General features: G+C 53.7%; 2 protein-coding genes across 4 annotated transcripts in view; both read left to right on the forward strand.

Annotated features, from left to right (window-relative positions):
- Nucleotides 1-13,381, forward strand: part of CFAP77 (cilia and flagella associated protein 77) — a 59,093-nt gene extending 45,712 nt beyond the window's left edge. The window contains exons 4-6 of the mRNA XM_054646582.2: nt 1,947-2,049; nt 3,516-3,611; nt 13,159-13,381. Coding sequence (XP_054502557.2) covers nt 1,947-2,049; nt 3,516-3,611; nt 13,159-13,227 — 268 coding nt within the window. The 3' untranslated portion in view covers nt 13,228-13,381. The remainder of the gene's footprint in view (nt 1-1,946; nt 2,050-3,515; nt 3,612-13,158) is intronic.
- Nucleotides 13,382-16,630: 3,249 nt separating this feature from the next.
- BARHL1 (BarH like homeobox 1) lies at nt 16,631-24,995 on the forward strand. 3 transcript variants are annotated; one of them, XM_077189239.1, is made up of 4 exons: nt 16,631-17,034; nt 18,353-19,077; nt 22,272-22,494; nt 24,098-24,995. In XM_077189239.1, the coding sequence occupies exons 2-4, from the start codon at nt 18,627-18,629 to the stop codon at nt 24,390-24,392; spliced, it is 969 nt and encodes a 322-aa protein (XP_077045354.1). In that variant the 5' UTR covers nt 16,631-17,034; nt 18,353-18,626; the 3' UTR covers nt 24,393-24,995. The 3 variants fall into 3 exon arrangements, with proteins under 3 accessions (XP_077045354.1, XP_077045355.1, XP_054502591.1); XM_077189240.1 differs by lacking the exon at nt 16,631-17,034 and adding an exon at nt 17,041-17,979; XM_054646616.2 differs by lacking the exon at nt 16,631-17,034 and having other exon boundaries at nt 17,041-19,077.
- Nucleotides 24,996-27,571: the final 2,576 nt, after the last annotated feature.

The raw sequence follows: 27,571 nt of genomic DNA on the forward strand, positions 1-27,571 counted from the left end.
TCACCTCCATAGAGATGTGAAAATACATTCAACTTAACAAAAAACCTCCAAAAATCAATAATCAAAGCCTGCACACAAAGGCTTAGTGCTTTCCTGCATCTCTCCCTGCTATTCCTGCACACCAGGAAAGCTCCTGCCTTGGAGAGCTAAGGAAGAGCAAGCAAGCAAAGCTCACCATGTGTTTGTGTCAGGAATACCAACATTTACACCACACCACAAGACTGGAGACCTAAACAGATAACAACACACTTTACCACTGGATTGCCACACCTTTTAACCTTTTAAATATTTTGCCCAGCTGTGATCAGCATGAAATGCCAAACTGGAAGGGAAGGAGGGGAAAGAAGAGGGGACAAAGGGTAAATGTCAGCATTGCCTTTGGCACTGGGTGTCTCCAGATAATGGTCTGGAGCAGCAGAGCTGATTTGCAAGCAAAGGCTTGAAAAGCCCTGCAGCATGTGATCTATGAAACAGGAGGCCTGCAGAAGGATGTCTCCTCTGATATGAATGTCCCCTTGGGATGGATATTGCTGGATTGCACATCCAGCATCATTAGAAAACACAACCATAGATTAGGCTGTTTTGAAGCATGTGGTGTGCAATAATTAAGTAATAAAAGTCACCACAGGGGTGAAGGAACAAGAAACAGAAGAGTTACTATTTGCATACAGGCTGCTGGCGCCCTCGGTGATCATCAAGGATTCTCCAGGCTGCTAAAAGCTGGCAGCTGTCAATTCTGGACCCACTCCTGCCATAAACCACAAAGCACCAGCTCACTCTATGGCACGTGGGCTCTTTGCAGAAACAGGTGGAGCTGGTGGCCCAGAAACAGCCCAGCAGCTCCCCCAAGTCCCCAGTGTCCTGCAGTTGGTCTGCACAGGCAGGACCAGCCCTGGCTCTGCAGGCTACAGGTGGGAGCAGAGCTAGAGATGAGAGCCCCACAGTCATCAGCTGCTGCCAAGGTGGGAAAAGTCCCTCCTTAGCAAGGTGTGCAAGGACAAGACCAATGAAACTTGATCTTGAGGTCCTCCATCACCCTCAGGTGTTTGCTTCTGGGGTACAGGAATAGCAGCAGGACCATGGGAATTACTGATTTGCTGTCCCTGCCACTGCCAGCTCTGCCTCCCATGGTGGCTGATGAAGTATCCTCACTTGCAAGGAGCAAGGCTCAACAATTTCAGGCTGCAGCTTTGTCACAAGCTGGTCAGGCTAATGCCAGCTCAGAGCAGCTGAATAGGACACTGGCCAACAAGCAGCTGCCTTTTCCTAGAACCTGGGTCATGTGCAGCTCCTCCCCTCTGCTGTCTCCTCCTTGTTCTCTGAAATCCCCTTTCAAGGGGCAAATGCACCTGCTCTGTGCAGCTGGGGCTCCAGACCAGGGCTCAGCATTTCAGCTCCCCTTTCTGCTGCAGACCCCTGACCATCTGCATTGGGTCCATTTTTAGCCCTACTCAGACTGCTTAGGACTGCACTTACTCCTCTCACCCCATCCATCACTGCACATTTGCAGCTTTTGGTGCACCACACCAGAGAGGTTTCAATAGCAAAGGCAGTGTTATTTTAGCAAAACTTGGCACCCAGGGGTTCTTCCCCTGGAGGGAATCCAACCAGAGTTGCTCCATTGGGTACCAGCTAGGAGAGGCTCTCCTGAGGCTCCAGCAGGGCCCAAAGCTGAGCTGCAGCCTGTGGTGCCCTGTGGTCCTTCCAGGGCTCAGACAGAGCTGCTGAAACATGCCCTGTAAAAGGTTCTGCAATTGTTCCAGTTCTGGCACAGGTTACCAGAGATGTTTTCACTGCAAATGATTTTGAGGTTTCCTGAGGAGGAGAAATCCTTTCCCAGTGCAAGTCTTTATTGATGTTCTCACCAGTCCTGCTTTCCAGGAGCAGAGATGTGAACCAGCACAAGGAGGCAAAGATTAAATTGGTGTCTTTTCAATGTTTTCCAGGCCTCCCACTCCCTTTTTTGACCTCATGCAACACAGATACAAGGAGCTGTGGATGGAGGAGCAGAGAGCCCGGACCAGAGTCCAGCACATGGTGAAGAAAAAGGTGGGAACAGTCCAGCAAAGCTTTCCCCTGATGTGCACACACTACTGGGCACAACCACCACTGTCCTACCCCATAAGGGACAAATGGGCAGCTCCCAGCCCTGGGAAAGGCTCTCAGCTGGGAAAACATCCCCCTGACTACTACAAGGCTGATGAAGCCTAACAAAGATGAGCATCCCCCTGCCAGGAGCCCCACAGGCTGTATTTGGACATCAGCTCTGCTCAGGTTACCTGTGACAGTGGCCACAACCAAGGAACAAGCAGCAAACGCTGCAAGGACAGCCCCATGGTGAGCCTGGCATGGTGAGGTTGGTGCAGCACCCACAGCAGCTGTTGGAGTGTAAGGCTGTGCTGTTAAACAAACCAACATTGTAATATCATTTAAAAGCAGCCAATGACTGTTTTATTAGTTAATGGCTCAAAGAAGAGTCGGGCTAATATGGTAATGACCAATTTCAATGGGCTTACTGCCATCACAAACTGTGCTTTATAGTTGAAGTGCAGGAATACAGTGTCCTTAATTAGCAGCTATTTTATGAATACACCAGCCTGGGACATTGGAAAGTGCATCCCTACTTTATCTATTAATGACTGATGTTTTTAATCACTAAAGTTGCCTCCATCAAGCTCCCAAGCCTGCAGCCACCAATTACTGAGTTAAGCAACACAAACCTGTATCCTAGACCACAGAGCAGACAAATTCTCAGGGTATCCAGGTACCTGCAATGGCTTGTGCTGGGATTATTGAGCACTGTGACCTGAAATTAATCAGGAGAGCCAGGAAACCCCACCATTGTGAGGGTGCTGGAAGGGACTTTCCCAGTTAGGGATGAGCTTTTAGCTCATTGCTGTAGCTCAGGGCACAGGCTTAGGGTTATGGTTAGTGGGCAGCAGTCACCTCCCTCTATAAAGAGAAACTGAGAGCTGACAGCTGCTCATATGTTTTAACTATCAGTATTGGCTGCATGGACAAGGAAAACTCCCCAGATCATGGAATTGTGATCATCAACCCAAAACAACTGTTGGCCTCATCCATCCCAGTGTCACTGCATTGCATGACAGAGCTGATGTGCACGGCTGTGCAGCTGTTTGGGCCACTGCTGTTTCTCTTTGGTTGCAGACACATGCAGAGCAGCAGTTTGAGCCCATCTTGTTCACTTTTGGTTGCAGACATGTGAAGTGCAGCAGTCTGAGCCCCTGGTGTTTCTGTTCAGTTGCAGACAAGAGAAGTGAGCAGTTTGAGCCCACTTTTGCTTACCCTTGGTTGCAGACACGTGAAGTGCAGCAGTTTGAGCCCCTGGAGTTTCTCTTTGCTTGCAGACAAGTGCAGAGCAGCAGTCTGAGCCCCGTGTCTGTGTTTGCTTGCAGACAAGTGCAGAGCAGCAGTCTGAGCCCACTTTTGTTCACCTTTGGTTGCAGACAAGTGCAGAGCAGCAGTCTGAGCCCCGTGTCTGTGTTTGCTTGCAGATGGGCGAGGTGCGCGAGAACCGCACCACATTCCTGCGCACGCACCCGCTGCCCGTGAAGGAGGAATCCTTCTGGCACCTCCAGCGCTTTGAGAAGGTACAGGCCCCCCAGAGCCCATCCCCTGACCAAAGATAACTTTTCTGGGCCTCTACAAGCACCTGATTGAAATCAGGGACACACTCTAGCCTTGCCCACATGCCTCAATGAATGATGTTCTCAACTCAGAGCTCCCCATGAGCCAGACCTTAAAATGGTTCCAGATATGTTCAACCCCTCAATGTTTGAGCATCAGGGTGGGATATTTTTTGCCAGCCATAAGGCCTGGAAGAGAGGCAGCAGTTGTCCAGATAATAACACATTTTGTAACTTTTGTGCACTTTCAAAAGCTTCCTGAGATGAGAAACACCTTTTTATATCTTGTTGTTAGTACAGGGTGGCCATTGCTCTACAAGAGCCCTACACAAGCAGGACAGTCACACCTGCATTTTGGGGCCCTGCCCATTTCATCAGCTCTCACCATAACTAATTCAAACCAAACCAGATGTTTCAAGAAGTTTTTCCACCCCAGGATTAGAGCTTTCCAGAAAGCTTACACTCTTGATACCTCTCTAAACTACCTGATTGACAATGTTCACCCTGAGACAAAGCAAAGGGTCTGGCCAGGTTAGAGATGTCCTTGACACTTCCTTTAATTGATCCAAATAAGAGCCAAGGTGAAGATTTCTTGTTCTAGTGATGGGATCTAAACATCTCCCTGAATTCATCTGTGCAACCTGCTGTGCTCTGGGGTACTTGTTAGAATTCCATTGGCTTTGTTTGTGGTGTAAATTATATGGAAACTTCCAGTGAAGAACTAGGGGAGGTTTTAGGAGAGAAGGGGAAAGAGCTGGACCAGTGGAATGGAAAGGAGACACCAGAAAGTGAAAGCTGAAGCCTTGCAGGGAGTTTACATGGCCAAAATCATATTTGGCAGTGATAGATACCACTGCAAAAAGCTCTCAGCTCTCTGTCCTGGCCCTTCTTCTGGTGGGGTTAATTTTTTTGCCACGCTGTTGATTTCTAACCACACTTTAAGCAGCAAAGAAGCCCTGTGATTTCCTGAAGGTAATTTACTTGTACAAGTTGGAGAGTTTTACCCAAGAAATGTGCTTTGCACCACCTTGATGTATTCCTCTCCTGTCCTGTCTAAGAGTGCCCCATTAGCATATGTCAGTAATCATTTATCCCCACTGCCTGTCAGCTCGGAGCTGCTGCTGCGCGGGAACATGACCGATCGCTGTTAAACAGATTGTGAGAGTCACACGAGATCCTGGGGCAAGCCTCCTCTTTAGAGCTCCTCTCACCCCAGACCTTTCCATCACTGTTCATTTTTCAGCCTGGGTTTTGCTTTGTGCTTTCCCTTTTGTTTCATCCGTGGCTGTGGTTGGGTTCCTGCCCCAGCCATGGGTCTCAAACCTTCACATCTTTCCTTCTTCTCGTTCTCCTTTTTCTTCTCCCTTTCCCTTCCTTCTCAGAAGCAGAAATCCAGCTCATTTTGCACAGCCTCTGCAGATTTTCCACTCCTCCTTTCTCATTGGACTGCCCTGGAAGGTTTGCCTTTCCCCAATCACAGATTTAACAGGCACAGCCCACATTAGAACTTGGATCAAGGAATTTGTTGCTCCCTTCACCTTCAGTGCATGGTTTCCACCATGGGAAAATAATTCCACTTGAACATCCATAAATGTTTACCCAGTTAAAAGCTGTAACAACCTGGAGGAAGTTAAGGGTTCCCAGAGATATTTGGTGGTCTCCAAACTGTTCTTTAAGTACTCTTCCAAAGGAGGGTTCTACAGAGATGATGGAATAGTTTTGAAAGCCAGACTGACCTAACCCAGGGACTCCAGGAGTCAATGTCAGTCCCTCCTTTACTGAGGTGACAAATGACCGAAACACTGCCTCTAATCCATGTAGAAACCTCATCCTACTGTGCAAGAAGAATGTGAAAAGCAACCACAAAAATATCACCTCACAGAAAGCTTGTTAGCAGACTCAATCTCCATATTTCTACCAGCCTCTGGTGGCTTTGTCCTGCTCTGACCAGTACAGAAGATGCTCATGACTTGAGAAATACTCCAGACCCTGGGCAAGAATATTCAGAGACTCCATTGTCTGACCACAGCCTCAATTTAAACTTTATTTCCATGTGATCTAAGGCAGGTGTGAGGTGCAGGAGTGTGATATTCTCAAGCCACTCATCCTTCTGGTCACTCAGTCACTTCATCATCTGGAATAACACCTTTCAGTCTGGCCTGCTCTGGGTCTGAGAGGAGCAACACCCAGCCACTGAAATTGTTATAATCCAAAACAGGGGCAGCAGGAAGGTGAGATTTTGTTCCTTTAGGTCCATAAAAATCATCAAGAAGGATTTTTTTCATTCCCACTGTGACCCCTACAGAGAGCTGCAGAAACTGGGCATGGATATCTCTGCTGGCTCTTAAACTGGGTTTTCCATTCAGTCCCTGGCACCATGAAAGCTTGCCCAAGAAGTGGAAGAGAAGAAAACAAAGGAGCTTTTCCCTCCCCACTAATTGCATCCACTTGCTCTCTGCATTGCCAGAGCTGCATGACATTACATAGTCATTCAGTCAGTAAAATATGGACAAATTGACTATATTTTCATTTGGATTTAGGTTTCAGCCCCACTGCCCACACTGTTAAGATAACTGGGTGATTTACAGGCTCTCCCACACCGGGTGCTCCTGTTTGATCTGGCCTGTGGTCTCCTGGGCCCCCCAGCTCACCAAGGCAAGCAGGTCACAGGGAGCCAGTCCTGTCCTGATGGCCAGTTCATTAGGGAAAGTTGCTGCACTGAAATGTTTATTTTTTTTTTTTTAACTAAACCAAGCAGATGTTAACTCCTTACTCACCTCAGCAAGATGCTTCTACTGCCCTCCTCTTCCTCAGCCATCCCCCAAAGCAAACAGCTCTGCCTTGCTTTGCCTGCAGTGACACAATTCCAGGGCTCAAGTTTTGCCAGCATGGCTGGGACTGTGCCCCAAAATTTAATTTATTTGTAGATGTGGGACTGCATTCCCTGGGGACTGTACTCTCAGGCACCCAGCATGGACATAAATCATGCAATGGTTTGGGTTGGAAATGGGCCTTGAAAATCATCTTGTTCCAACCCCCTGCCATGAGCAGGGACGTCTTCCACTGGACCAGGTTGCTCCATCCAGCCTGGCTTGGAACACTTCTACAGATGGGGCAGCCACAGCTTCTCTGGGCATCCTGTTTCAATGCCTTACCACCCTCACAGGGAAAAAAATTGTTTTCTAGTATCCAATCTAAACTTACTCTCTTTCAATTTGAACCCATTCTCCCTTGTCCTGTCACTCTGGGTTCTTATAATAGTCTTGCCCCATCTTTCCTGTAAGTTCCCTTCAGGTCACCCCAAAACCTTCTCTGTTCCAGACTGCACAATCCCAATTCTCTCAGCCTCCTGTCCCCCACGTTTGTCCTGTCCCTGTGTCACTCCTCACCTGCTGGCTCAGGCAGAATTGTGTCAGCCAAACTCTGCAAAGGGCATTGCTGCCCAAATGCAGCATCTCCCCCTGTGTCAGGCCAGGCTGAGGCTCCAGCCACGTCCACCTGAACATTTGATGGTCACTATCCAAACCCCTAAGTCAATATTAGCCACCCCCAATATATTTCCAAGGCTCTATCAAGCCAAGAAGGATTCAGGCAGCAACAAAGCAGCAACACAGGACAGAATTCACCAACGTGTCAAAACAGCTCCGTGCACCTCCTGTCACTGACACACACCAGGGTTCTTCCTTTGCTCATTAGAGAATCCCAGCTCACAGAGACACTCAGGTGGCTTGTTTACTTGACCAAGCAAGGGGAAGGAAAGGAAATGCAGCAACTTTGGACAAGACTTTTGTCACCGCTCGCTGCCTCCCCGAGCAGATGAAACGCGCGGCGCGGGTGCGCGATATGAATAAGCGATAAGCAATTGACGAGCAAGTGTTCGGGTACCTTGGCAAAAGACTTAATTTGCAACCTGGCACAAAATCAAAGGCTCTGTCAACGGCTGAGCGGCTCTCCTGCGTACGCCTTGCATTACCTGGGAAAGCTCTGTCAGGTAAATTTCCACTGAAAGTAATTAGAGGAATCCCCACTGTATAAAGTTTGCAGCAAAAAATTCTGGGCTCCCGGAATTTGATTCTCACCAGGGATCCGATACCTGCTCACAGCCTGATCCTTCGTCAGAATTAACAGCTGAGGTTTAACACGTACACACAAAAATGTTCTGCATTTTTTTTTAATGCCTTACCTCTATTTTTGTCTATAGAGCTGAACTGACAAGCGCAGCTCATGTAATCTTGCAGCTGTTGTCTTGTCAGAAAAGCCCAAGATTCTGCTTAAATAACCTGGGCTTGATACACACAGCACACAGGGCTGGCTGTTCAGGTACAGCATTGGTCCTCCTGGGTTTGAGGGCACAAAAACTTCTGGGACTTGGAGTGCTATAAAACTCTTCTCCTGGGGCCTAAATACTGCTTAAATAATAAAGCAATGAGTTCAAGAGCTTCCTGTCACCACACTGCCAGATCAATCCTCCCTTCTTCTGGGACTTGGGCTGACCAAAAAGAATTAAAATCAGTGTCAGCTGATGGTTGTTCAATGGCCCAAGTGACATGAGCTGGTGGCTCCCAGCCCTGCAGTGACAATCCAAAGCAGCATGACTGTGGCCTGTGGCACAATGCAAACAGAGAGCACAGCACCCTGCAGGGCTCCAAACAGGCAGCACAGACCCAGCTGCCCTGGGCATGATCCCTGCACGTCTCCTCTGGGCCCACAGCCACTCCATGGCTAACTGCAGGCTCTGGGCCCCTGTCAGCACCACTACATTTCCTTGCAGATTCTGGAGGTTTTCTTATTTTCCCTCCACAGTCAAAGATTCCAGCAATACAATTGCTCAAATCAGAGCAAAGCATTTTCGTGATCCAGGTTTTCCCACTATCCCTTGTGCCCTGGACACTTAACCTCTCATCCCACACAATGCTGCCCTCTGTCACAGAATATTTTGGCTTGGAAGGAATATTTAAGGGCCATCTAGTCCAGTTCCCCTGCAGTGAACAAGGTCATTCTTAACCAGATTGTGTTTCTCAGAGCCCCATCCAACCTGACCTTGAATATTTCCACAGATGGAGCATCCACCACCTCTCTGGGCAACATGTCCAAGTATTTCAACACCCACATTGTAAAAAACTTCTTATATCTTATCTCAATTGACCCTCTCTTTGTAAAAACCATTACCTGCCATTCCAGCACTTCCCTCAGGGAGAGCGTGACCATCACTCCTGTGCCATTTCCATTGCTCTGGACATCTCCTGATTAACACAGGAAAGCAGCACCCTCCTGTGCAGCTGTACAGCCTAGATCATCTCCAGGGCAGGCTCCACCTACAACCAGTCCCCAGGAGCCAAAGGCAGCACAAGGGACAGTTGGCAGCCAATTCCCATTGCTCTTCTGGAGATTCTCACCCATGAAGGAAGAGATTTTGGGTGCTCACATCTTGTGGCAGGGTGAAACCACAGACACTGTGTTGGGTTATGGGTGAGCACCTGCCATTGCTGCCAGTACACAACTCCATGGAAATGCTTTTTAAATGGGTTTGGGATTTCATTCATGGCCCTGTTCTGACTTCTGCAGAGATGCTATTTATCAAGATAACTTTAAGTAAAACTCTTTCCTGGCATGAAAAGGGTCAGGATTCAGACGTCAAGCACATGAGGTCAGTGTGAAAGCTGCCAGCTCTGGTCTGACCCTGAAACATCTGCCAGGGAGGTGGGGGGCACACTCCAGGTTACAGCTCCAGTGCATTAATTCTTCTTTCTTCATGCTGTTGTCCAGACCAAATGACCAGTGAAACCCAGCAAATATCTGTGGCCATTATTTTCAGGAAGGGCAAAAAAAAAAAAAAATCCAAATCTCTATAGGACATTAAATACAGCAGCCCAAAATCACCAAGCACTATTTGAAGCCTTCCTGGGCTTGAAGCAAATAAAGATCATTTAGCCCAGGCTCCCTTGTCCCACATTTCCCTCTGTTCTTGGAAACGTGGGGAGAGAAAAATCAACCCCATTCGTTAAGCCAGTTAAGCACGCTCCTGGCAGGAAAAGCCACATTATTTGTAACCCTAATAATCCAACACTCACCTCTGAGCACAGCTCATCTTGGACAGAATAACGTCTGTTTTAAAAGTACCTGCCTCTCTCTAACTTGTCATGGCATTTGTTGACAACCCTATTGAAAGCCGCTCTGGATGCGGCTGTGAAGGATCTTTCAGCACCTCTTTCTCTTTCCTAGACAGTTTTTGAAAGGGAGGGGAGAAAAAGAAAAAAGCCATCAATACAGGGGGAAAAAGGCATCAGCAGCCAACATCGGCTGATGAAGCGCCTCACCTGGGCCCCCAGCACACCGCCTCCAATTAAATCAAAATGGTTTGTTTTTAATGGTCTTTTACACTGACAAGTGGGCTATCATTCCAGGCCTAGAGAGCTGTCAGGGAGCCGAGGCAAATCCTCCGTTGATAATGCCCAATGCTTCCAATTAGGAGCCGGGGCCGCTGCTGGCGCACTAACGATTCCCCAGCCTCCCCCAAGGCCCCTTCGGCGTTGGCTGTTTCGTCTTGGCTCTTCCTCCTCCGCAAATTACTGACACAAAACGGAGGCGCCCCGGTGCCTCCTCACCACGCCGGGCCCCGGCCCTGTTGGATTTAATGAGGCGATGGAAGTTTTTGCGGATCTTTCGCTAAATTCTTTTCTTGTTTGACAGCTGCTTGAGTGTTGACCTTATAAAAGATTTAGTGTTTCTCATTATTTTCTGTCAAGCTTTACAAGCGGTGGCTTGGCGGAAAAATCATTTGCATCTCGATGCTCGCGCGCGCGGGGTGGGTTTTTTTATTTTTTATTTATTTTATTTTCTATTTTGTCTGTACGGGGATGCTCGGCGCTCTGAGCGTCAGCGTGTGCACCCTACCCTTCTCTGTATTGTTTGTTTTACGCCCTCCTCCCTGCCTTTCCTGAAAAAAAAAATCCACTGTTTTGTATTGTTTTGGAGGGGAAAAAAAAAAATAAGCCCCAGGATTTGTTAGATTCCTGTAAATGAAGGAGGGTTTGGGAAAGGAAAAAAAAAAAAAAAGGAAATAATAGAGATTGGTTTCCTGTAAAGTGAACACAGGAAAGTGTTTTGTCACCCGCTAAAAGGATTCGATCAAATGGATGATGGAGGAACCAGGCTGAGTCCCGGGTGCAGCTTTGTTGTTAAAGTGAAAAATGGTGCAAGGCTGGGGAGCTGCTGGGAGCAGGTGGGCAGAGCCAGGCAGGTGCTGGGAGAGGAACAGGGACAGCCAGGTCTCCATGGATCCTTCCAGGCCACGGGGAGAGCCTGGTGCTGTTCATTACCTGCTTCAGGCCTTTCCAGGGGTTCTTTCTCGAGTCACCACAAACCATTAAACGCAGCTCTAGCAACTAAAACTCCCCCCTGAAGCTGAGCTTATTTTGCACCCAAGGGTGCTCACAGAGCCCAGCAGCTACAGCACCAACAAAACCCTGCTCAGTCTCTGGGGTTTGCTGCCATCAGGGGAGCTCTGTAGGGAAAATATTCTTCCCTGCACCAGCTTGGCCTTTCTGCATCTCACATGGAATTTATCAGCCCTCAATTAACACACCTGACTTAATGTACCCTTCAATTTAACACACTGTTATAGCTGTGAAGCTCTAAAGATACTACCCCCCAAATACATATTGAAGTTTTAGGAGTGGCAATTATTTTTCTTGCCCCTCTAATTCTGTGAAGCAAACGCTGACATTACAACATCCCAGCTGCAAGGGTCCTGCAGGTTTTCATTTGTCAATAATAAATGAAATGAACAGCAGCAAGCATTGCTCCTGAGCAGCAGCTGGAGCCCATGGCAGCTCCATCATCCTGCAAGGAAAACCTTTCAGCTTTTCCCTTCAAGCCATATTCCTGCCACTGCTCCAAAAAAAAATCCTGGCATTACCAACTCATAACTGCAGCAGAGTAATGGCAAAGATCATCAGCTGTCTCTAGAGGAGGTACCTTTGGGTTCATCATTTAAAAATATGAATTAGAAGAATCAGAGACAAGGATTCATCACTGGCATTGACTGCTCAACACCAGTCTCTGTCATAAAAAGACCTTTGACCCAAGGACACCCTTATCTGGGCTCTAATGACTGGGAGGGTTTCTCATTTTTTAAAGCATCGCTTGCCCCTGTCCTACACCTGGTGCTCCCCACTCACTCATGCTGAGGGCAGGAGCTGGCATCCCTCACAACTTCCCCAAGGCTCTGCTCACTTTAATTACTGCCAGTTGTGGCTCAGTGGGACATTTCTCACCCAGGAGCTTTGTAGGAGATTGGAGTGAATTAGCTGCTGTTTCCTCTCCTATGGCATCACCCCATCCCAGGCAGAAATGTCCCCGTGCCAGTTCCCAGCACTGACAGGAAGGCAGAGGAACATTCAAGAGAAGCAGCTCAGCTGTCCTTACCTGCAAGCACTGGATTTTTTCTAAAAAAATCCCAGCTGCAAAGGAAAAACTGCTGCACCTTTAATGGCAGGCTGGAGTTGGAACAAGCAGGGACTGTCCCTGCCAGCTCTCTGGGGTTACCCACCTCCTGCAGCAGCCCCTGCTTCTGCCTTCCCCACTCTCCCTCCCTGAGAGGGGTTATGTCACTGCTGCTATTTGTGAGGAAGCACAAACATCCAGAAACAGCTGTCTGAAGTTAGGCACTCAAATGCATATTTAAGTACCTGAACGCCTTCCTCCAGAGAGGGGGAATAGCTAAATATGCTTTGTTTGTCTTGATTAATGAGATCACTAGCAAGCTTTTCAGGGCAAAGACTGCTCTGTATTTTTACATATGCAAACCCTGACATCCAGCCAGCCTGAGCAGGGTGGATGGGGGAAGAGGGAGGCAGCTCAGCACAGGCACACAGGCAGATGGGTGGCACAGGGAATTGTGCTGGGGCAGGCAGAGCCCGTGGCCCCCCATGGAAAACACCCCAGTCACTGCACCTCCCGTGCTGGTTTGCTGCACAGAGCTGTGTGTGAGCCCCACTGCTCGCCCCAAAGGGCCCTGGCACCTCTCTACCCCCAGATTGCTTCCCTTTTGTTTATTGGCATGGGCATTTTTTCACCCTCACTCAAAGGTGATTCCTGGGCAGCTGCTGCTTCTGTTTTTAGGTCCCCTGACCTCACCAGGGGCTTCTCTGGGAGCTCTGAGCCCACCCTGGCCCCTCAGTGAAGCACCCAAGTCCAGTGTTGTAGAAAACAACTCATATTTATGTCAGGGCCCACCTTAGGGCATGGCAGCCTTTGAAAATGTCAGACAACAAACACACAGCATAATAAAACTACAGGGGCTTGATGCTAGAGCAGGATAAGAACCTCCTGAAGTCAATCAGAAAGCTACTCCTCATTTTAAGCAGGTTAAGTGTTTAACTCCAGCTGGAGACGTCTCCCAGTCAGGCAGAAGCCCTTGTGCAATCTGCAGTCTCCTCCCTGTCTGTGCTTCAACCCATTTTCTGTGCATTGCCTGTAACCAATCCTCTCTCTGCTCCTTCCCTCATAGGCTAAGCCTCATCTCAGGACTTTTCCAGACCCTAAATCCCGTCAAAAGGCTCTCAGTGCCTCCCACTGAGGAGCTCCTGTGAGCTGCCCCTTCCCCAGAGAGCCCCCACTGCAAGGATGGTGCTGGGCACAGCCCTTGGACCCCAGGATTCCACAAGCAATAGACTTTCTCTCAGGTTTTACAGAGTTATGCTAACGCAGATATAGCCAAATAAATCATAAATGTAAAAGGAACAATTCAGTCTCAGCCTGTTCATTGCTTTGTGTCAGGTGCACAGCACAATCCTGATGAGGATACTCAGTGCTCAGACCAGCACAGCCCCACAGGGAGGCAGGACAGGCTCCTTCCCTGCTGGTTCTGGACAAATAGATTGGATGCAGCCATATCCTAGCTGATATCAAATCTGTAATATCTCATCAGGCCTCGTTTCTTTGCCAAAAAAAGCTCCCCATCAGTGCCTGATTCAGCAAAGCCATTGCCTGTGTGAAGGAATTCAAACACCTGCTTTGAGTGCTCTGCCAAACTGGGCCTCACCACAGGCAGTGCCTCTGCTTTAAGGTGGCTCCAGGCAGCTCCACACTCCCCCTGCAGCAGCTGCTGCTGCCTGGAGTCCCCCAGGGCCGAGCCTCTCCAAGCACTCACTGAACAAACTCCAACTCTACCAACCCCAACTCAGCATCCCAGCACCCAAACCCACAGGCTGAGCCAGGAGCCAACGCATTTGGAATCCATCTTCTCCCAGCAGAGCCAACAGAGCATTTCACTTCATGTAACACTTGGTTAAAAGTGCCATTATTTAAACTGTGGATGTCCATTATTACTAAAGGAATAATTGATGTCTCATACACAGTCTGCTTCTCACATCTACCATTACAGACCAGAGTTTACCAGCTTTTTAAGCCAAATTATCTCCCAATTTTTATATTCTCTCTCCCACTGGCACTTGGAGAGCTCAGGTGTGTTCACCCCAGAGCTCTGGGAGGTGACATCTGCTGTGCTGGGCAGCCCCAGCTGCATCCTGAGCTCAGGTGGATGTGCCAGCGTGGTTTTGCCCCCCACACCTTGGCACTGGGGTTATCCCAGTCCTACATAAAGCCACCAGCAGCCAAAGGACATGAAAAATCCATGCTGAGCTCAGGGCTCATTGCTCCTCAGAGTTCCAGCCAAACCCTTAACCCAAACCTCAAAGAGAAGAGTTCTTGATAACATTACACTGCATTGCTCAAGATGAAACAACAAAGTAAATTGCAAGGGCAGTTTGTTTGCTTGGTTTTTACCTCTCAGGACAAGGAAGGCTCCCCAGGAGCTGCTCCAGCATTTCCAGTTTGCACCTCAACCTGCCCTTTTATAAGGAAGGAGCTGTAACAAACTCCACCCTACCCACACCTGAGCTGAGGGAGGAACAAAATCACCTGCTCCACACCGGGAAACCCCTGGTACATGGTTGTCTCTTTTTAGTACAGGCCTCTAAATAAAACCCATCTAAAATAATGAGGGGGATAACAGCAGGGCTTGCCAAGCTGGCAGAGGTGGATTATAATCAAAGGCCTTTCCCACCTCCCCAGGGAGGGAGGAAGCTGGGCCTTAAATGACTTGTCTTGCTAAAAATGACACTGTTTATGAGAAACCCAGGCACGAGGTTTGTCCTTCTGCCTGCTGGGAGCCACATCCAGCTCTCAGCCCAGCCCCAGCATCCCTGTCCTCCTGCAGCAGCTGCCTGGGGTGTGCTCAGGGAAGGAAACGCCTCCAGAGAGTCCTGCCAGGCTGGGAAGGGCTGGCACAGAACGGTGTGACCAGAAACCCGAAAATCATCCCACAAATCAACAAAGTGCGTTCAGCAAACAACTCTCGGTGCAGCTCAGAACCGACAGATCTGACAATGAAATGCTGGGCTAGGTCGTGCCCCGAATGTCCCCGGTATCACAGCTGGGATGGGCAGCCCTGCCCTGGCACCTCTGCCCCGTCCGAGCCGTGAGCCGGCGAGTGCCGGCCCCGCTCCTTGTCCTGCAGTGACACCCACCGGTAACGAGCTCCTACCGCCGCCGCAGCGGCTCCTCCGGCTGCCTGTGCCCCCCTTGCCCCCGCCCGAGCCCTGCTCTCCCTGCTGCCCATGCTCTCCTTTGGTCACCGGAGCATCCCCGCGGTGCCAGCTGGGCACGGCCTCACCCAGCACCCAGCCAACCTTCAGAAGGGGTTCCTCCCTCAGCCAGAGCCTTCCAGGACACCGGGCTGTGCAGATATTTCTGCATTAACCCTTGCTCAGTCACCGTCAGAGCTCAGCAGGGAAGGGAACACCTGGGTCAGCCTGGGCCAGCCCTGCCCCTTGGCCCCAGGGCCAAACCTGCACCGGTGACAGGAACCAGGAGAGCCCAGAATCACCCAGCAGGGTGGGATGAACAGCAGCTCCCAAAGCTGCCACAGTCCTAAATCCACCCCTGGATTGTGACTGAAGCTTGTGAGGAGCTGGCTGTGAGTGCAGTTGGCATCAGGGGTCTGCTCTTGGCTGATTGTGAACAGGAACAGTCTGGAAATCGGGGTTTAAGGGCAGGCACACACAGGGAAGGAGTGTGCACTGCTCCATGGTCTGTGCTGGGAGCCACAGAAAAATCCTTGGAACCCCACCTGTCCAGGGTCTGGTGATGTGGGAGGGACACCACATATGGGCAGAATGGGGCACATTTCTGCCTTGGGAATCTAGCTCTGAAACAACTTAATACAACAATAGCATGAATAGTAATAATAGCAAAAATAATTTTAGTGTCGTTAGAACATGAGTAGCAGTGCATCTGTAGCTGCTGGGAGCCCTGAGTGTGGCCTAGGAGTGACATATCTGTCCCCAGGGCCTTGGCTGGGCATGGCACTATAGAGAACCTGCTCTGAGAGGTTCAATCAAATACCCACCAAAACCTTGCACATCATCAGGAATTTGGTCTCATCTGGGGACTTCCTTGTGGTTATTTGAAAGCAGGTGCTTTATTCAAGAGCAAGCCTCACCTGCTCAAACCTGTCCCTGCATGGCTGATCCAAATCCTGATCCTAATCCCACTCCCAGCCCTTCTGCCTTTTCCAGTCCCATTCCTGGTTCCAAACAAAACCTCGGTGCTGGTTCTATGCCCGTGCATATTTCCACCCCAAATGTGATCTCCTGGTTGAACAGGGAGGCTGCCAGAGCCCAGGGACCAACACAAACACTGTGAGGAGCTGCCAAACCCCATCAGGGTATCAGCACCATTTCTCACCAGGACCTCTTCCTGCACACCCATCGCTCTGTTCCAGTCCGAAGGGACGCCTGGCCCAGCCTCGTGGATGATGGACCTGCAAAACTGCCCTGGTCCCAGTCCTGGCTCTCTGTGCTGGGAGGGACACAGGGCACAGCAGCAGCAGGAGCCCCTCAGCAGGGGCAGGGAGGCCGAGCAGCCCTCAGCACGAGGTGAGGGCAGGCTGGCACCGGGGCTGCTGATGCCGATTTTGTTCCTGGGCTTGTCCTCCTCTAAAGTTCTTTTGTTCCTGTGCCCCGATCGCAGGCGGCCCCGAGCTGCGGGGCCGAGGGCAGGAGGTGCGGGGGCCCTGCGTGCGCCGCTGCCCGACAGCTGGCAGCCGGGCTGCCCCAGGGGGCTCTCCCCTCCTTGGTCGCCTCCAAGCTGCCGGCCAAGGGCGGCTTTGGAAGAGGGACAAGATGCAGCTGACTGGCCGGGAAGGTGGGGAACAGAAGAAATCGAGTGTTTGAGAAATAACCAGCGACATCGCTTTAAAGTGACGCAGCTCCACGCGCCCGGGTGTGGACATTTTCCCATCTCCGCGGCGAAGGCTCCATCCACGGGAAAAACCCCTAAATAAACCCTGGAGGAGACAGCAGCCAGTCTGACCGCGAGGAAGGTGGGAATCGTGCGTGAGCCTGTCCCTCTCCAGCCTGGGAGACCAACAACAGCAAACCCCGACGGGGCGGGAGGGAGGAAAGTTGGTGTCTCCGGCAGAGCCGGGCAGGACGGGGCAGCCCTGCCTGAGGCCATCGGTGTTTTATTTAAAATGCGATTGACGGCAGAAAAAAAAATCCGCTCTGAGTGCGGTCCGTGCCCAGTTGCAGCAGTCGGTACCGCCCTGGGCGCGGGCGCAGCGATGCCCGCTCCTCGCGCCGGCGGCGCTGGGCGGGGGACGCGGCTGCCGGCGGCCGCCTGGACCTCTCAGCTCGGCCACAACCGATTGCCGGGGCACGCAACGAAATTCGCAGCTCCGAGGCTCATCTCGGGCTCAGAGCAGCCGCCTCAGTGCTGGGGGTTTTGGGAGGTTTCGGTGCTTTTCCTTTCCCGCTTTTTTTTTTTTTTTCTTTCTATATTTTTTTTTCCTAAATTTTTTGGTTTTAATTTTAACGCCCAGCAAAACTTTCCCTGCTCGGGAGGGACCGATCAGATCAGCTAATTGCGGGGGGAAGCTCGCAGAGAGCAGTAACCCCTCGATAACCCACCCAACCCACACCCCCCCTCCCTCCGCGGCTAATCATCCCATTAAGAGCCCCATCAGCGGGATAATGACAGCAAAAGAGGGCGGAAACCGCCCGGAAAGCGCGGGGATCCGGGCCACAATTAATTCCCGTTAATCAAGCTCCGAGGTGTCGCCTGGTGGGGAGTGACATCCCCCAAATCGCCTGGCGGCCAATGGGCGCTTTCACACGGGCTGGGTGGGGGGTGCCGGGGTCCCCCAGCCGGAGCGGCCCAAATTCAGCTTTTTCTCCCCATTTCCCCCGTTCCCCCCCGGGGAGGGCGCGGCGCTCCCGCCGCTGTCCGCGGTGCTGAAGGCACCGGAGCGACTCCGGCGCTGTCCGAGGTGCTGCGGGCTCCGGAGTGACTCCGGTTCCCCCCGGCGCTGTCCGAGGTGCTGTTGGGGAAAGGGGGGCACGGCGGCGGCCCGGCGACTGGCCACCCCCTCCGCCCTCCCCTCGCCCTTCCCCATTGATTTCTGGATCATTAAGTGGTTAAGGCGCTGCGAAGCCTTCACTATCGATCGCTGCCTCCCCACCTCCGGCTGGGAGCCCCCGGGCTGCCCCCCAGCCCCGCGCCGCCGCGGCTCCGGGCACGGGTGGGGTGGCCGGGACCCCGGGTGAGGTTGGGGTCCGTCCCCCCCTCACCCCACCCCCTTCGCGGCCAAAGTTTGACTCTGCCTCCCTCTCCCCCCCTCTCCTGTCTGTCTGTGAGTGCAGCTGGGCGCGATGCTGAAGACGGAGCAGCCCTGGATCTAACGCGCGGCGCCTCGGAGAGCCTTGCAGCAATTGTTGCCCGGATCCCAGACTGAACTTTGCTCTTTTTTTTTTTTTTTTTCCTTTATACCTTGTTTTTTTAAATTTTTTTTCCTTCCTTTTTTTTTTTTAATTTTTTTGTTTTTCCCTCCTGTTACCGTTAATTATCATTACCAACCCGCTTCCGCCGCGCCCTCCCCGCCAATGCCCGTGTGAGCGCCGGCACCTCGCGGGGGCCATGGAGGGCTCCACCGGCTTTGGGATCGACTCCATCCTCTCCCACCGAGCCGGCAGCCCGGCCGTGCCCAAGGGGGACCCGCTGGTGGGGGACGGCCGGTCCCCGCTGGAGCTGAGCCCCCGCTCGGAGGGCAGCAGCGGCTGCCCCTCGCCCCGCTCGCCGGGCCGCGAGTGCCTGGAGGCGGCGGCGCCGCGGCCGGGCCTGGATGCGCATCTCCAGCCGGGGCAGGTCTCGGCTCCCTCGCAGTCCCGGACCGTCACCTCCTCCTTCCTCATCAGAGACATCCTGGCCGACTGCAAGCCCCTGGCAGCCTGCGCGCCTTACTCCAGCACCAATGGACCTCACGGCGGGCAGGAGCCGGCGGGCAGGATCCCCACCAAGCCCGGCGAGGATTTTAGGGAGAAAATGGAAAAAAACACCAGCAGCTCCTCCTCGGACTCGGAGTACAAAGGTAAGAGCGGCTCAGCCCGCTGGGCTGTGTGGACCCGCAGCCTGCGGCGGCCCCGCAGCCTCCCGAAGCTCTGGGATCCCACTGCTCAGGGCAGGTCACGGTGTCGGTCGCCCCCGAAATGACCGAGGGGTCGGCACCAGCCTGGGGAAACTTGGGGGTTCGGTGGGGCTCGGCCCGGTGGAAGGGGTTGGGGCAAGCAGTGCTTCATGGAACGAGCCCGGGGAATGCTCCGGGGCCGCCTTCCGCCGCAGAGATCCGGCTGTGCCGCTCCACCCGCCGGGAAAGGAGGAGCGGAGACGGATTTCTGCCTGCGGGAAAAAAAAAAAAAAAAATTAAAAAAAAATTTAAAAAAAAAAAATAAAAGCCAAAACAAACAAACCAAAACAGAACCGTAATAAAATAATCACGCATTTGCCAGGTATTTGCCCTGCTCCGGCGAGAAACGAACAAGCCATTCGGCGGGGTTTGATTCGATTGTTGTTATTTGGGGTTATTATTTTGGAAATCGTTCAAAACCGAGCAGTGCAGACAGGGAGCCCCGGGCCGCATCCGCAGCGCCGGCGGCCGTGGGGCCGTGGGATGCGGGGGCTGCTCGCCCTGGGCCGGGGGCTTCGGCCTCCCCGGCCCCCCCAGCCCCTGCCCGGCCTCCCCCTGCCGCAGTCGGGGCAGGGAGAGGCACAGGAACAGCACGGCGGGGTTGAGGTCAGACCTCGCCCTCGGAGCAGTTTATCCCAGGTGCCTTCTCCCATCCCACCCTCGTCTCCTCTGCAGAAACTTTTCTCCGAGAAAATTGTTCGCCGGTTGTTTGCGAGGGAAGGGAGAGGGAATCCATCCAGCTGGCCGGAGAACAGGGAGGTGATGGCACCTCGCGGGGCCGCTGAATTTGTGGGGATTGGCAGGGGAAAAATGGGGGACAGGCTGAGCCCCGTCCCGGCTACAAATGCAGCCTGGGTTCGCCCGGAGCCGCTGGGCTGAAATCTGGTTCATGGAGGAAAAAATAATCACCCAATAAAGCCTCCAAATGCGGCGGCAGGCTCTGGACATCACGGGGCGATTTTTACTCCAAACGAAGGATGGAGCCCGGGCTCGGTGCCGGGGCTGGAAGTGCCCCGGGAGGAACCATCGGCCCCACCACTTTGCAGGGCCGGCGGTGCCGCGATCCCACCTTGGCTGTTTGTTCTCGCCTCCTACACCCGGCCCCAATGCCTGCACCTCTTCTCCCCCTGCCCCAAATCGCCGAGACGCGAAAGAAGCGAGGGGAGAGGAGAAGAGGGGATTCTCTGCCTCCCCTGAGCCGGCCGAGCCCGGGCCGGGGGTTCGGCTTTGGGTGGGGGCCGTTTCCCGGAGCCCCTCGGCTCCTCTCCCGTCCCTGCGGCGGGACGGCCACGGCCACGCTGCAAATGCCGTTTAAATGGGGGAAAAAAATCATTTAAACATTTAAATCGCGAGGGGAACACCGCTTAAACGGGGCGCAAAAAAAACCCCACCGCTTAAATGAAAAGGGGAAAAGACTGTCTAAGCGGAGAAAAAAAACTAAAAATCAATTTAAATGGGGAGGAAACCACAGTTTAAATGAGAGTAAAAGCCCCGCATCAATGAAGGAGTGAAGATCCCCGCTCCCAGAGCGATCCTTTTTGTGCCGCTTTGGAAACAGCCTTTCCTGGGGCAAAACGCCCCAGATTTATTCCGCAAAAAGGGGCTGCGAAGCTCGGCCTAACCCCCAGCGGCCAAGGTGCCGGAAAAACCTAAAATATTTTTTTTTAAATACGTATATATATATATATATATATATATATATTTAATTTTTTAAGCTAGGACTAGCCAGGGTTCGGTCCGGACCGAGCAGCGAAGCCGTCGCCGCCGTTCCTGCGGCCCTTGGGCGAGCAGGAACTTTTTAGGAGCCGAGGATCAGCCCAGGGGCCGGGTGGGGGGGATTTTCCTCCTCGGGATGCCAGAGGCCAGACCCGCTTTACTCCTCGAAAAAGTCCCACAAACTTTGGGGCCGCTCCCGGGAGAGGTCGGGGCCGACCCCCCCTGCCCGGTTCCGGCGGGTCGGGGCTGCCGCGTCCCCGGGAACCGGGGCCGGATCTCCCCGCCCAAGGATCGGCCCCGGCTCGTTCCGCCTGCTCGGCCAGAGCCAGGATTTCTGCTTGAAGGGTTTCACTCCCCGGTGGCTCAATTAACCGGATTATTGTCTTCCTACAGAGAGAAATCAGCTCGCGTTCGGCTCCAGCCTTGTCCCTACTCAGCCCCGCCACCAGCAAATTTAACATAAACCCCTGTAAAAAAAAAACAACAACAACAAACCCAAACGCCGCCGATTTGTATAAATCGAACCTATTTGCTCCGTAATCTCCTCCAGGAGATAGGAGAAGGCGAGCACAAGCAGGAATTTATTTTTCCCCTTTTATTTTTGTTGCTGCTCCGTAATTTTCCCATCACCTTCCAATATTTTGAGGCGTAAATTCCCGCATCGCTCCGCCGGCGCGTGTGTACCGGCCGCGCTAACGAACCGCCGCCAACCCCTCTCGTTCGGCCTTTTTTAAAGATAAAAACCAGGGTTAAACAGGGGTTTGCCAAGTGCTTTCCCCAGTATTTCGTTGTGCGCCCTGGAGAAGGGAGGTTTGCTGCGTGCCCCGGCAGCATCCCCGGGAGGACGGAGGATTCTCCGCGGAGGGGAGAGGCAGGACCAGCACCGCAACATTCCCCTCCAAAAATAAAATGTGGGCTCGCAATTTTCGGGTTTGGTTAGTTTGTTTTGGATTTTTAAAAAGAAAAGAAAAGAAAAGAAAAGAGAGAGAGAAAGGTAGATAGAAAAAGGAGGAAATAAAAAATATCCAAGCACCAAGAAAGCTTTTTGAGTTTGGGGGAATACGGCCAGAGGAAGGTCCTGCCCCGAGAGAAATGAGGGGTGAGGGGGATCAGGGGATCTGGGCAGGAGGGCGGCGGGGCCGGGCCGGGGATCCCCTCGGCACAGTCCAAGGTTCCTGCTCCGATCCCAGACCCTCGGGACGAGGAAAAGCCGGGCCCGGCTCGGGGAGCCCTCTGGCAGCCGGGGTTAAAATTTACGGGGGTGCAGAGCAAATGTGCCGTGAGCCCCACTCGGAGCCGAGCCCTGCCCTGGGTCACCCCCTCCGCTGAGGGTAATTCCCTTCCTGCTCTGACCTGGCCTCTTTTCCTCCCTGTCGGCTCAGTGAAAGAAGAAGGGGACCGAGAGATCTCCAGTTCCCGGGACAGTCCCCCGGTGCGGCTGAAAAAGCCGCGCAAAGCCCGCACCGCCTTCACCGACCATCAGCTGGCCCAGCTGGAGCGCAGCTTCGAGAGGCAAAAATACCTGAGCGTGCAGGACAGGATGGAGCTGGCCGCCTCCCTCAACCTCACCGACACGCAGGTGAAAACGTGGTACCAGAACAGAAGGTAAAAATGCACCGTTCCCTCCTGCCCACAGCGCCGGGATCCCGCCCTGCTCCCCTCCCCGGCCGCGCACCCCCAAACCACGCAGGGATTTGCACCCCAAAACCGCCCCGTCCCTGCCGGCACCGGCACAGGGGCGATGTCCGGCCAGTGCCCGCCTCTCCCGAGCCTTTTACCCCAAAGCCAAGGGGAGAAAAGCGATGCCGGGTGTGGGGCAGGAGGGGCAATCCGTGCCCCCAGCCCCGGCAAGGCGGGGAGGCAGGACCGGGCTTCCAGCTAAACACAACAGCATAACACATCGGCCCATTAATAATAGATACCAATTACTGCTTTGGGCATCAATAATTAACACCCTTTACAGTAATTACACAATTATTATTATGATGAATAATTTACTGGTGGAAATAGGTTTAGCGCTTCAGCGACAAATCTGTAAAAGGGCTGGCGACGCGGTGGCTTCGGTGGGTTTGTCCCGACGTCGCCAGCCCCGACCATTGCCACGGCCACCAAACGAGGGATCCCCGGCTGCGGCCCCCGCCCTGTCCCCTCGCTCGTTCCAGGGTTTTACTCTCCCTCCCCATCGTTTCCAGTCCCACTTCTCCTTCTGCAAAGATCCCGCCACGTCGGGGCTTTGGGGAAGTTTAGGGGCGGCGGGGGACGCTGTGATCACCCCTCCTCTGCCCAAATCCCTCCTGCAAGGACACGCCGGAGCCGAAACTGAGCTCCCAGCCCTTCCCCAGCCCGCCGGCGACGAGATCCTGGGGCCGGGGCTCCTCCACGAGATCCGGCACACACACATGAATATATATATATATATATTTATATATACTTATATATATACGTTCCTATACCGAGATATACGCATATAAAATATATACACTTATATATATAAATATATACACACACACACATATATATATATATATGTGTGTGTGTATGTATGCATATGTGTATTTAGACACAGATATGTAGATATATTTGCCGCAAACGAATTCCCCGGGACCCTGCCCCACTCCTGTCCCCCCGCGGGACTCCCGCAGCCTCCCGAGCAGCCGGGCCCGGCACCGGCAGCCCCGGCCCGGGGAGAGGCTCCCGGAGCCCCGGGCGGCGGAGCGGGGCCGCCGCGGCCTCGGGTGATCGCAGCATCCGCGCTCAGCTCACGGATCCCCCGCGTCATCCTCGGGCCGTGTGACAATCCGGGACTTACACCCTCAGGAAGGGACTGAATTTCTGTCGCGATTTTTTATCGCCGGGATTCACATCCCGATATTGGGTCCCAGCCGGGCTCTGGCTCCGGGAAAGCTCCGTGGGAGCTCACACCGGGCTGCGCGGCGGGACCGCCAGGGAGATGAGCTCCCTCCCCCCATTAATGGGGTCTGCATCCCATCCCGTTAAATCCCATCCCGTTAAATCCCATCCCATTCTGTCCCATCCCATCCCTGCCCTACAGGAGAGGCCGGCCCTGGGAGCCAGCGGTGGGAGCGGGGATGCTCAGCGAGAGCAGAGCCCGGGGAAAGGGGGTGTGTGCAAGGGGTAAAAAGAGCCCGGGAGCGGCTTTGCGAACTTCCTCCCCTCCTTGACCCCTTCTCTCGACTTGTCCCCCCAGGACCAAGTGGAAAAGGCAGACGGCGGTGGGCCTGGAGCTGCTGGCTGAGGCTGGCAACTACTCAGCCCTCCAGAGGATGTTCCCCTCGCCCTACTTCTACCCGCAGAGTTTGGTCTCCAACCTGGACCCCGGCGCCGCCCTCTACCTGTACCGCGGACCCAGCGCGCCGCCCCCCGCCCTACAGAGACCCTTGGTGCCCCGCATCCTCATCCACGGACTGCAGGGCGGCAGCGAGCCCCCGCCGCCCCTGCCCCCGCTGCCCGGCGTCCTGCCCCGGGCTGCGCAGCCCCGGTGAGCTCCGGTGAGCCCGGGAAGCTCCGCCGGCACCCACCGGGCCGGGGGAGGCTGGAGGGGGCCACCCCACAGCTCTGGGGCAGCGAGCAAGTGACAGACTCCCGCTCATCCCCAAATATATATATATTTATATATATATAAAATTATAAATGAGACCACCCCCTCCTTTTTTAAAATATTATATAAAGAATGCAAGGATCAAGGACAGGCTTGGCAGGACGGAGCCGCCCCTCACCCCACGAGGCACTCGCCACCTTTTACCCCCTTGTGCCCCCGAGGGGCAGCGGGGCCGCTGCGTGTCCCCCACCCCGGCCTGGACGGCGCCGGGAGCAGGGGCGGGGGTCGGATGCTCCGGGGGGGCTTCGCCTCTCCGGCCCCTCCCCAGGAACAGTCAGGGGAGCCGAGCCACACCTGCCACGGGCGGCTCCGGGGAGAGCCCTCCCCGCTTTCCCCGGCTCCCCGAGCCTGGGGCAGCGGCCCCGCCGCCGGGAAGGAGCGCGGGGTGGCCCGGGCCGATGGCCCCAGCGAGACTTTGGGACGTCCGTAACTTAAACTCAAAAAGAAAAAAAAAAAAAAATTAAAAAAAAAAAAAAGGAAAAAAAAAGCGGTGGAATGTAAATACGGTGCAAAATGTATATGAATTATTTATTTGTGAACCCTGAGGGCGTATTTGTGTAAGTGATTCTTGTCAGTCTGTATCCCGGGGCCGGCCCGGCCGGGCTGGGGGCGCGGGGGGGGCTCGGGGCGCCGCGGCCGCTCCCGCTCCCCCCTTTTTTAAATGTGGAAATAAAACTTCTTTACAAACAAACGGGTCTCGCCTCCGCCGGCCCCTTCTTCTTCCCCTCCCGCTTGTTTGTTCTGGCGGAACGGCCGCCGCCGAGGGGAAGGGAACAGCAAAGAGGAGTTTTCCCACCTCCCATCGCACGGACCCCCCGCTCGCTCCCCGGGGCTCGGTGTCCCCGTGGGGCTCGGTGTCCCCGTGGGGCTCGGTGTCCCCCCGGGGCCCGGCTCCAGTGCCGGCATGCGGGACCGGCCGGGGAAGCGGGGCAGCCCGGCGCGGTGATAGCCGCGACTCCGGTGAATTAATAACGCTAATCTTAAGTGTATAATTGCCTAAGTGCTTTAAATGATCGCTTTGGAAAATGGATTGTTTCCACCCTTTAAAAGTGTCGCTCATCTGGCCGCGGCCAGCGGGCCCGGCAGCTGGTGCCCGGGACAGCCGGGCAGCGCTCGCCGGCTCGGGGAGCCGACAGATGGGCTGCGGGTCCCCCCGGCCCCGGCCGCTCCCCCCGGCTGTCTGCGAGCCCCCCCGGCACCCACCGGCCCTCCAGATCCCCCTCCAGATCCCCGGGCCGGGTCCCAGCCCGGTGCCCCCGTCCCGGGAGCTTTGCCCCGTTCGCCCCGAGCCCCGCGATTGTCGGCTCGGCCAAATGCGCAGCCACGCCTGGGGGCGAGAGCCCCCGGCCTTTGTGGATGGGGCCGGCTCTTTGCATGTGAATGGCGGAGTTTGGTAAATCCCCGGGCCTCGGCTGGGCGAGGAGGAGGAGGAGGAGGAGGAGGAAGGGGGGGTCGCTCCCAGCTCGGGGTTAATGAAGTGGGAAAGGAGTCTTTCAGAGAGGCCTGCAAACAACCCCCTCCCCGGGCAACAACCCCCGTCCCAAATCCTACATGGATTGACTTAAACCCAGGGGATAAGTGCTTTAAATTAATCTCATTGAATAAGAATGAGGCCAAACAAAACTCTTTAAAATCATATTAAAAATCTATCAAAGGACAACTTGCAGTGGGTGTGCTTTTCATTTTGTGAGCGCAAAGGCAAGGAGCATACAGCAACCTTCCTCCCATTTACACAGCAGGAATGTGAATCAAAGACATTCTCTAATATTTAATTGTCCTTGTAGCCGTAGCAGATTCCTCCTCTTACATTAATGAAGTACAAGGCTTCGTTACACGTTTGTAATTGCAATATTTAAATTTGCCATTTCACATCTGGAAGGAGCTGGAAACTCCCCTGTACCAGTGGAGCCAGCACCACAACACAGTGCCAGGGTCCAGTTTGTGCCAGGAGGGTGGGAGGAGAGAGCAGGACAGAGTCCTCAGGAATCCTCTGCTCTGGGAAGGGGGAATGGCTGTGCCAGGGTGGTGGGGAGGAAAGAGAGCAGAGGGGACAGGAGGGCTGGAGCTGTTGCTGCCAGGGAGATCTCACAGCAGAGTCAAGCTTCAAGATAAAACAGTTTCGGGAAGACACCACAGGCTGTAAGCAGAGAGCACCACACTTGCCACATGAACAGCATCGTGTGTGGGAGGGTCTCAAAACCTGCTGGAGGACCAACCTCACCTCCAACCTGTGTGCAGGGGCTGAGATGGGAGCTGGTGTCCCACCAGCACTGGCCCTGCACCTACAGCAGCCCCTGAGCAGGCTGGAAATATTTCCAGAGGATGGTGCCAGGTGGGCACAGTCCTGGCAAGGCCTCAGGGGTAGGACAGGCTCTGCTGGGTTGAAATTCTATGAAGGAAAAAACCCCAGAAGAGTTGAGAAGCACCAGTCCCAGCAGGGAAACCTCTGGAGTATTGCAGCAGGGATTTCTCCAGGGTACAGAGCCCAACAAGCTGCTGCTGCTGCTGGTTGGGCTCTGTAGCTCCAGGCTCTGGATCCAGAGGGTGCAGTGGGTTTGCCAGGGCCAAACACAGCCCTGGCTCTCAGGTCCCTTCCAGGCTTTTACCCAGCTCGAGGGCCACCTTCCTCCCCTCCTGGCACAGCTTTAACCAGGACCAGCACCCTCAGCACAGCCCCAGCAGGAGCTGCCCTGCTGGACATGCCAGCACACACAAAGTCATTGCAATCAGCAGAATTGTTTCTAGCCAAGATATTCCATGGATTCATCCGAGCACCAAACAAAACTATGTCAGAAAGGAAAGCCCAGAGCACTGCTGCTTTTCCTGCCCTCTCCCAGGTTTATGGAGAAAACAAGGTGTTGTACACAGGGAGGTTCTGCTGCTTTCTACCCTGCCCAGTTGGGGTGCTCTCAGCAGTCAGGGACCAGGGCTGTGTCCTGTGTCTGACCCAGCTCCTGGTGACCACTTTGCTTTTTCCTAATCCAAAGCCTTGCAGTGTGAACTCTCCAGCTGCAGAGGAGAGGAGGATGTGAGCTCCCACCACAGCTAAAGGACATGGAGCCA

Source organism: Agelaius phoeniceus, chromosome 21, assembly GCF_051311805.1.
Source record: "Agelaius phoeniceus isolate bAgePho1 chromosome 21, bAgePho1.hap1, whole genome shotgun sequence".
In the NCBI taxonomy this organism is placed as follows: domain Eukaryota; kingdom Metazoa; phylum Chordata; class Aves; order Passeriformes; family Icteridae; genus Agelaius; species Agelaius phoeniceus.

What these genes read in the sequence shown, in the direction of transcription:
- BARHL1 (XM_077189239.1), top strand. Translation starts at nt 18,627, where the DNA reads ATGGAGGGCTCCACCGGCTTTGGGATCGACTCCATCCTCTCCCACCGA. An exon ending in CTCGGACTCGGAGTACAAAG is followed by an intron (nt 19,078 to 22,271) that starts GTAAGAGCGGCT and finishes CTGTCGGCTCAG; the next exon opens with TGAAAGAAGAAGGGGACCGA. An exon ending in ACGTGGTACCAGAACAGAAG is followed by an intron (nt 22,495 to 24,097) that starts GTAAAAATGCAC and finishes TTGTCCCCCCAG; the next exon opens with GACCAAGTGGAAAAGGCAGA.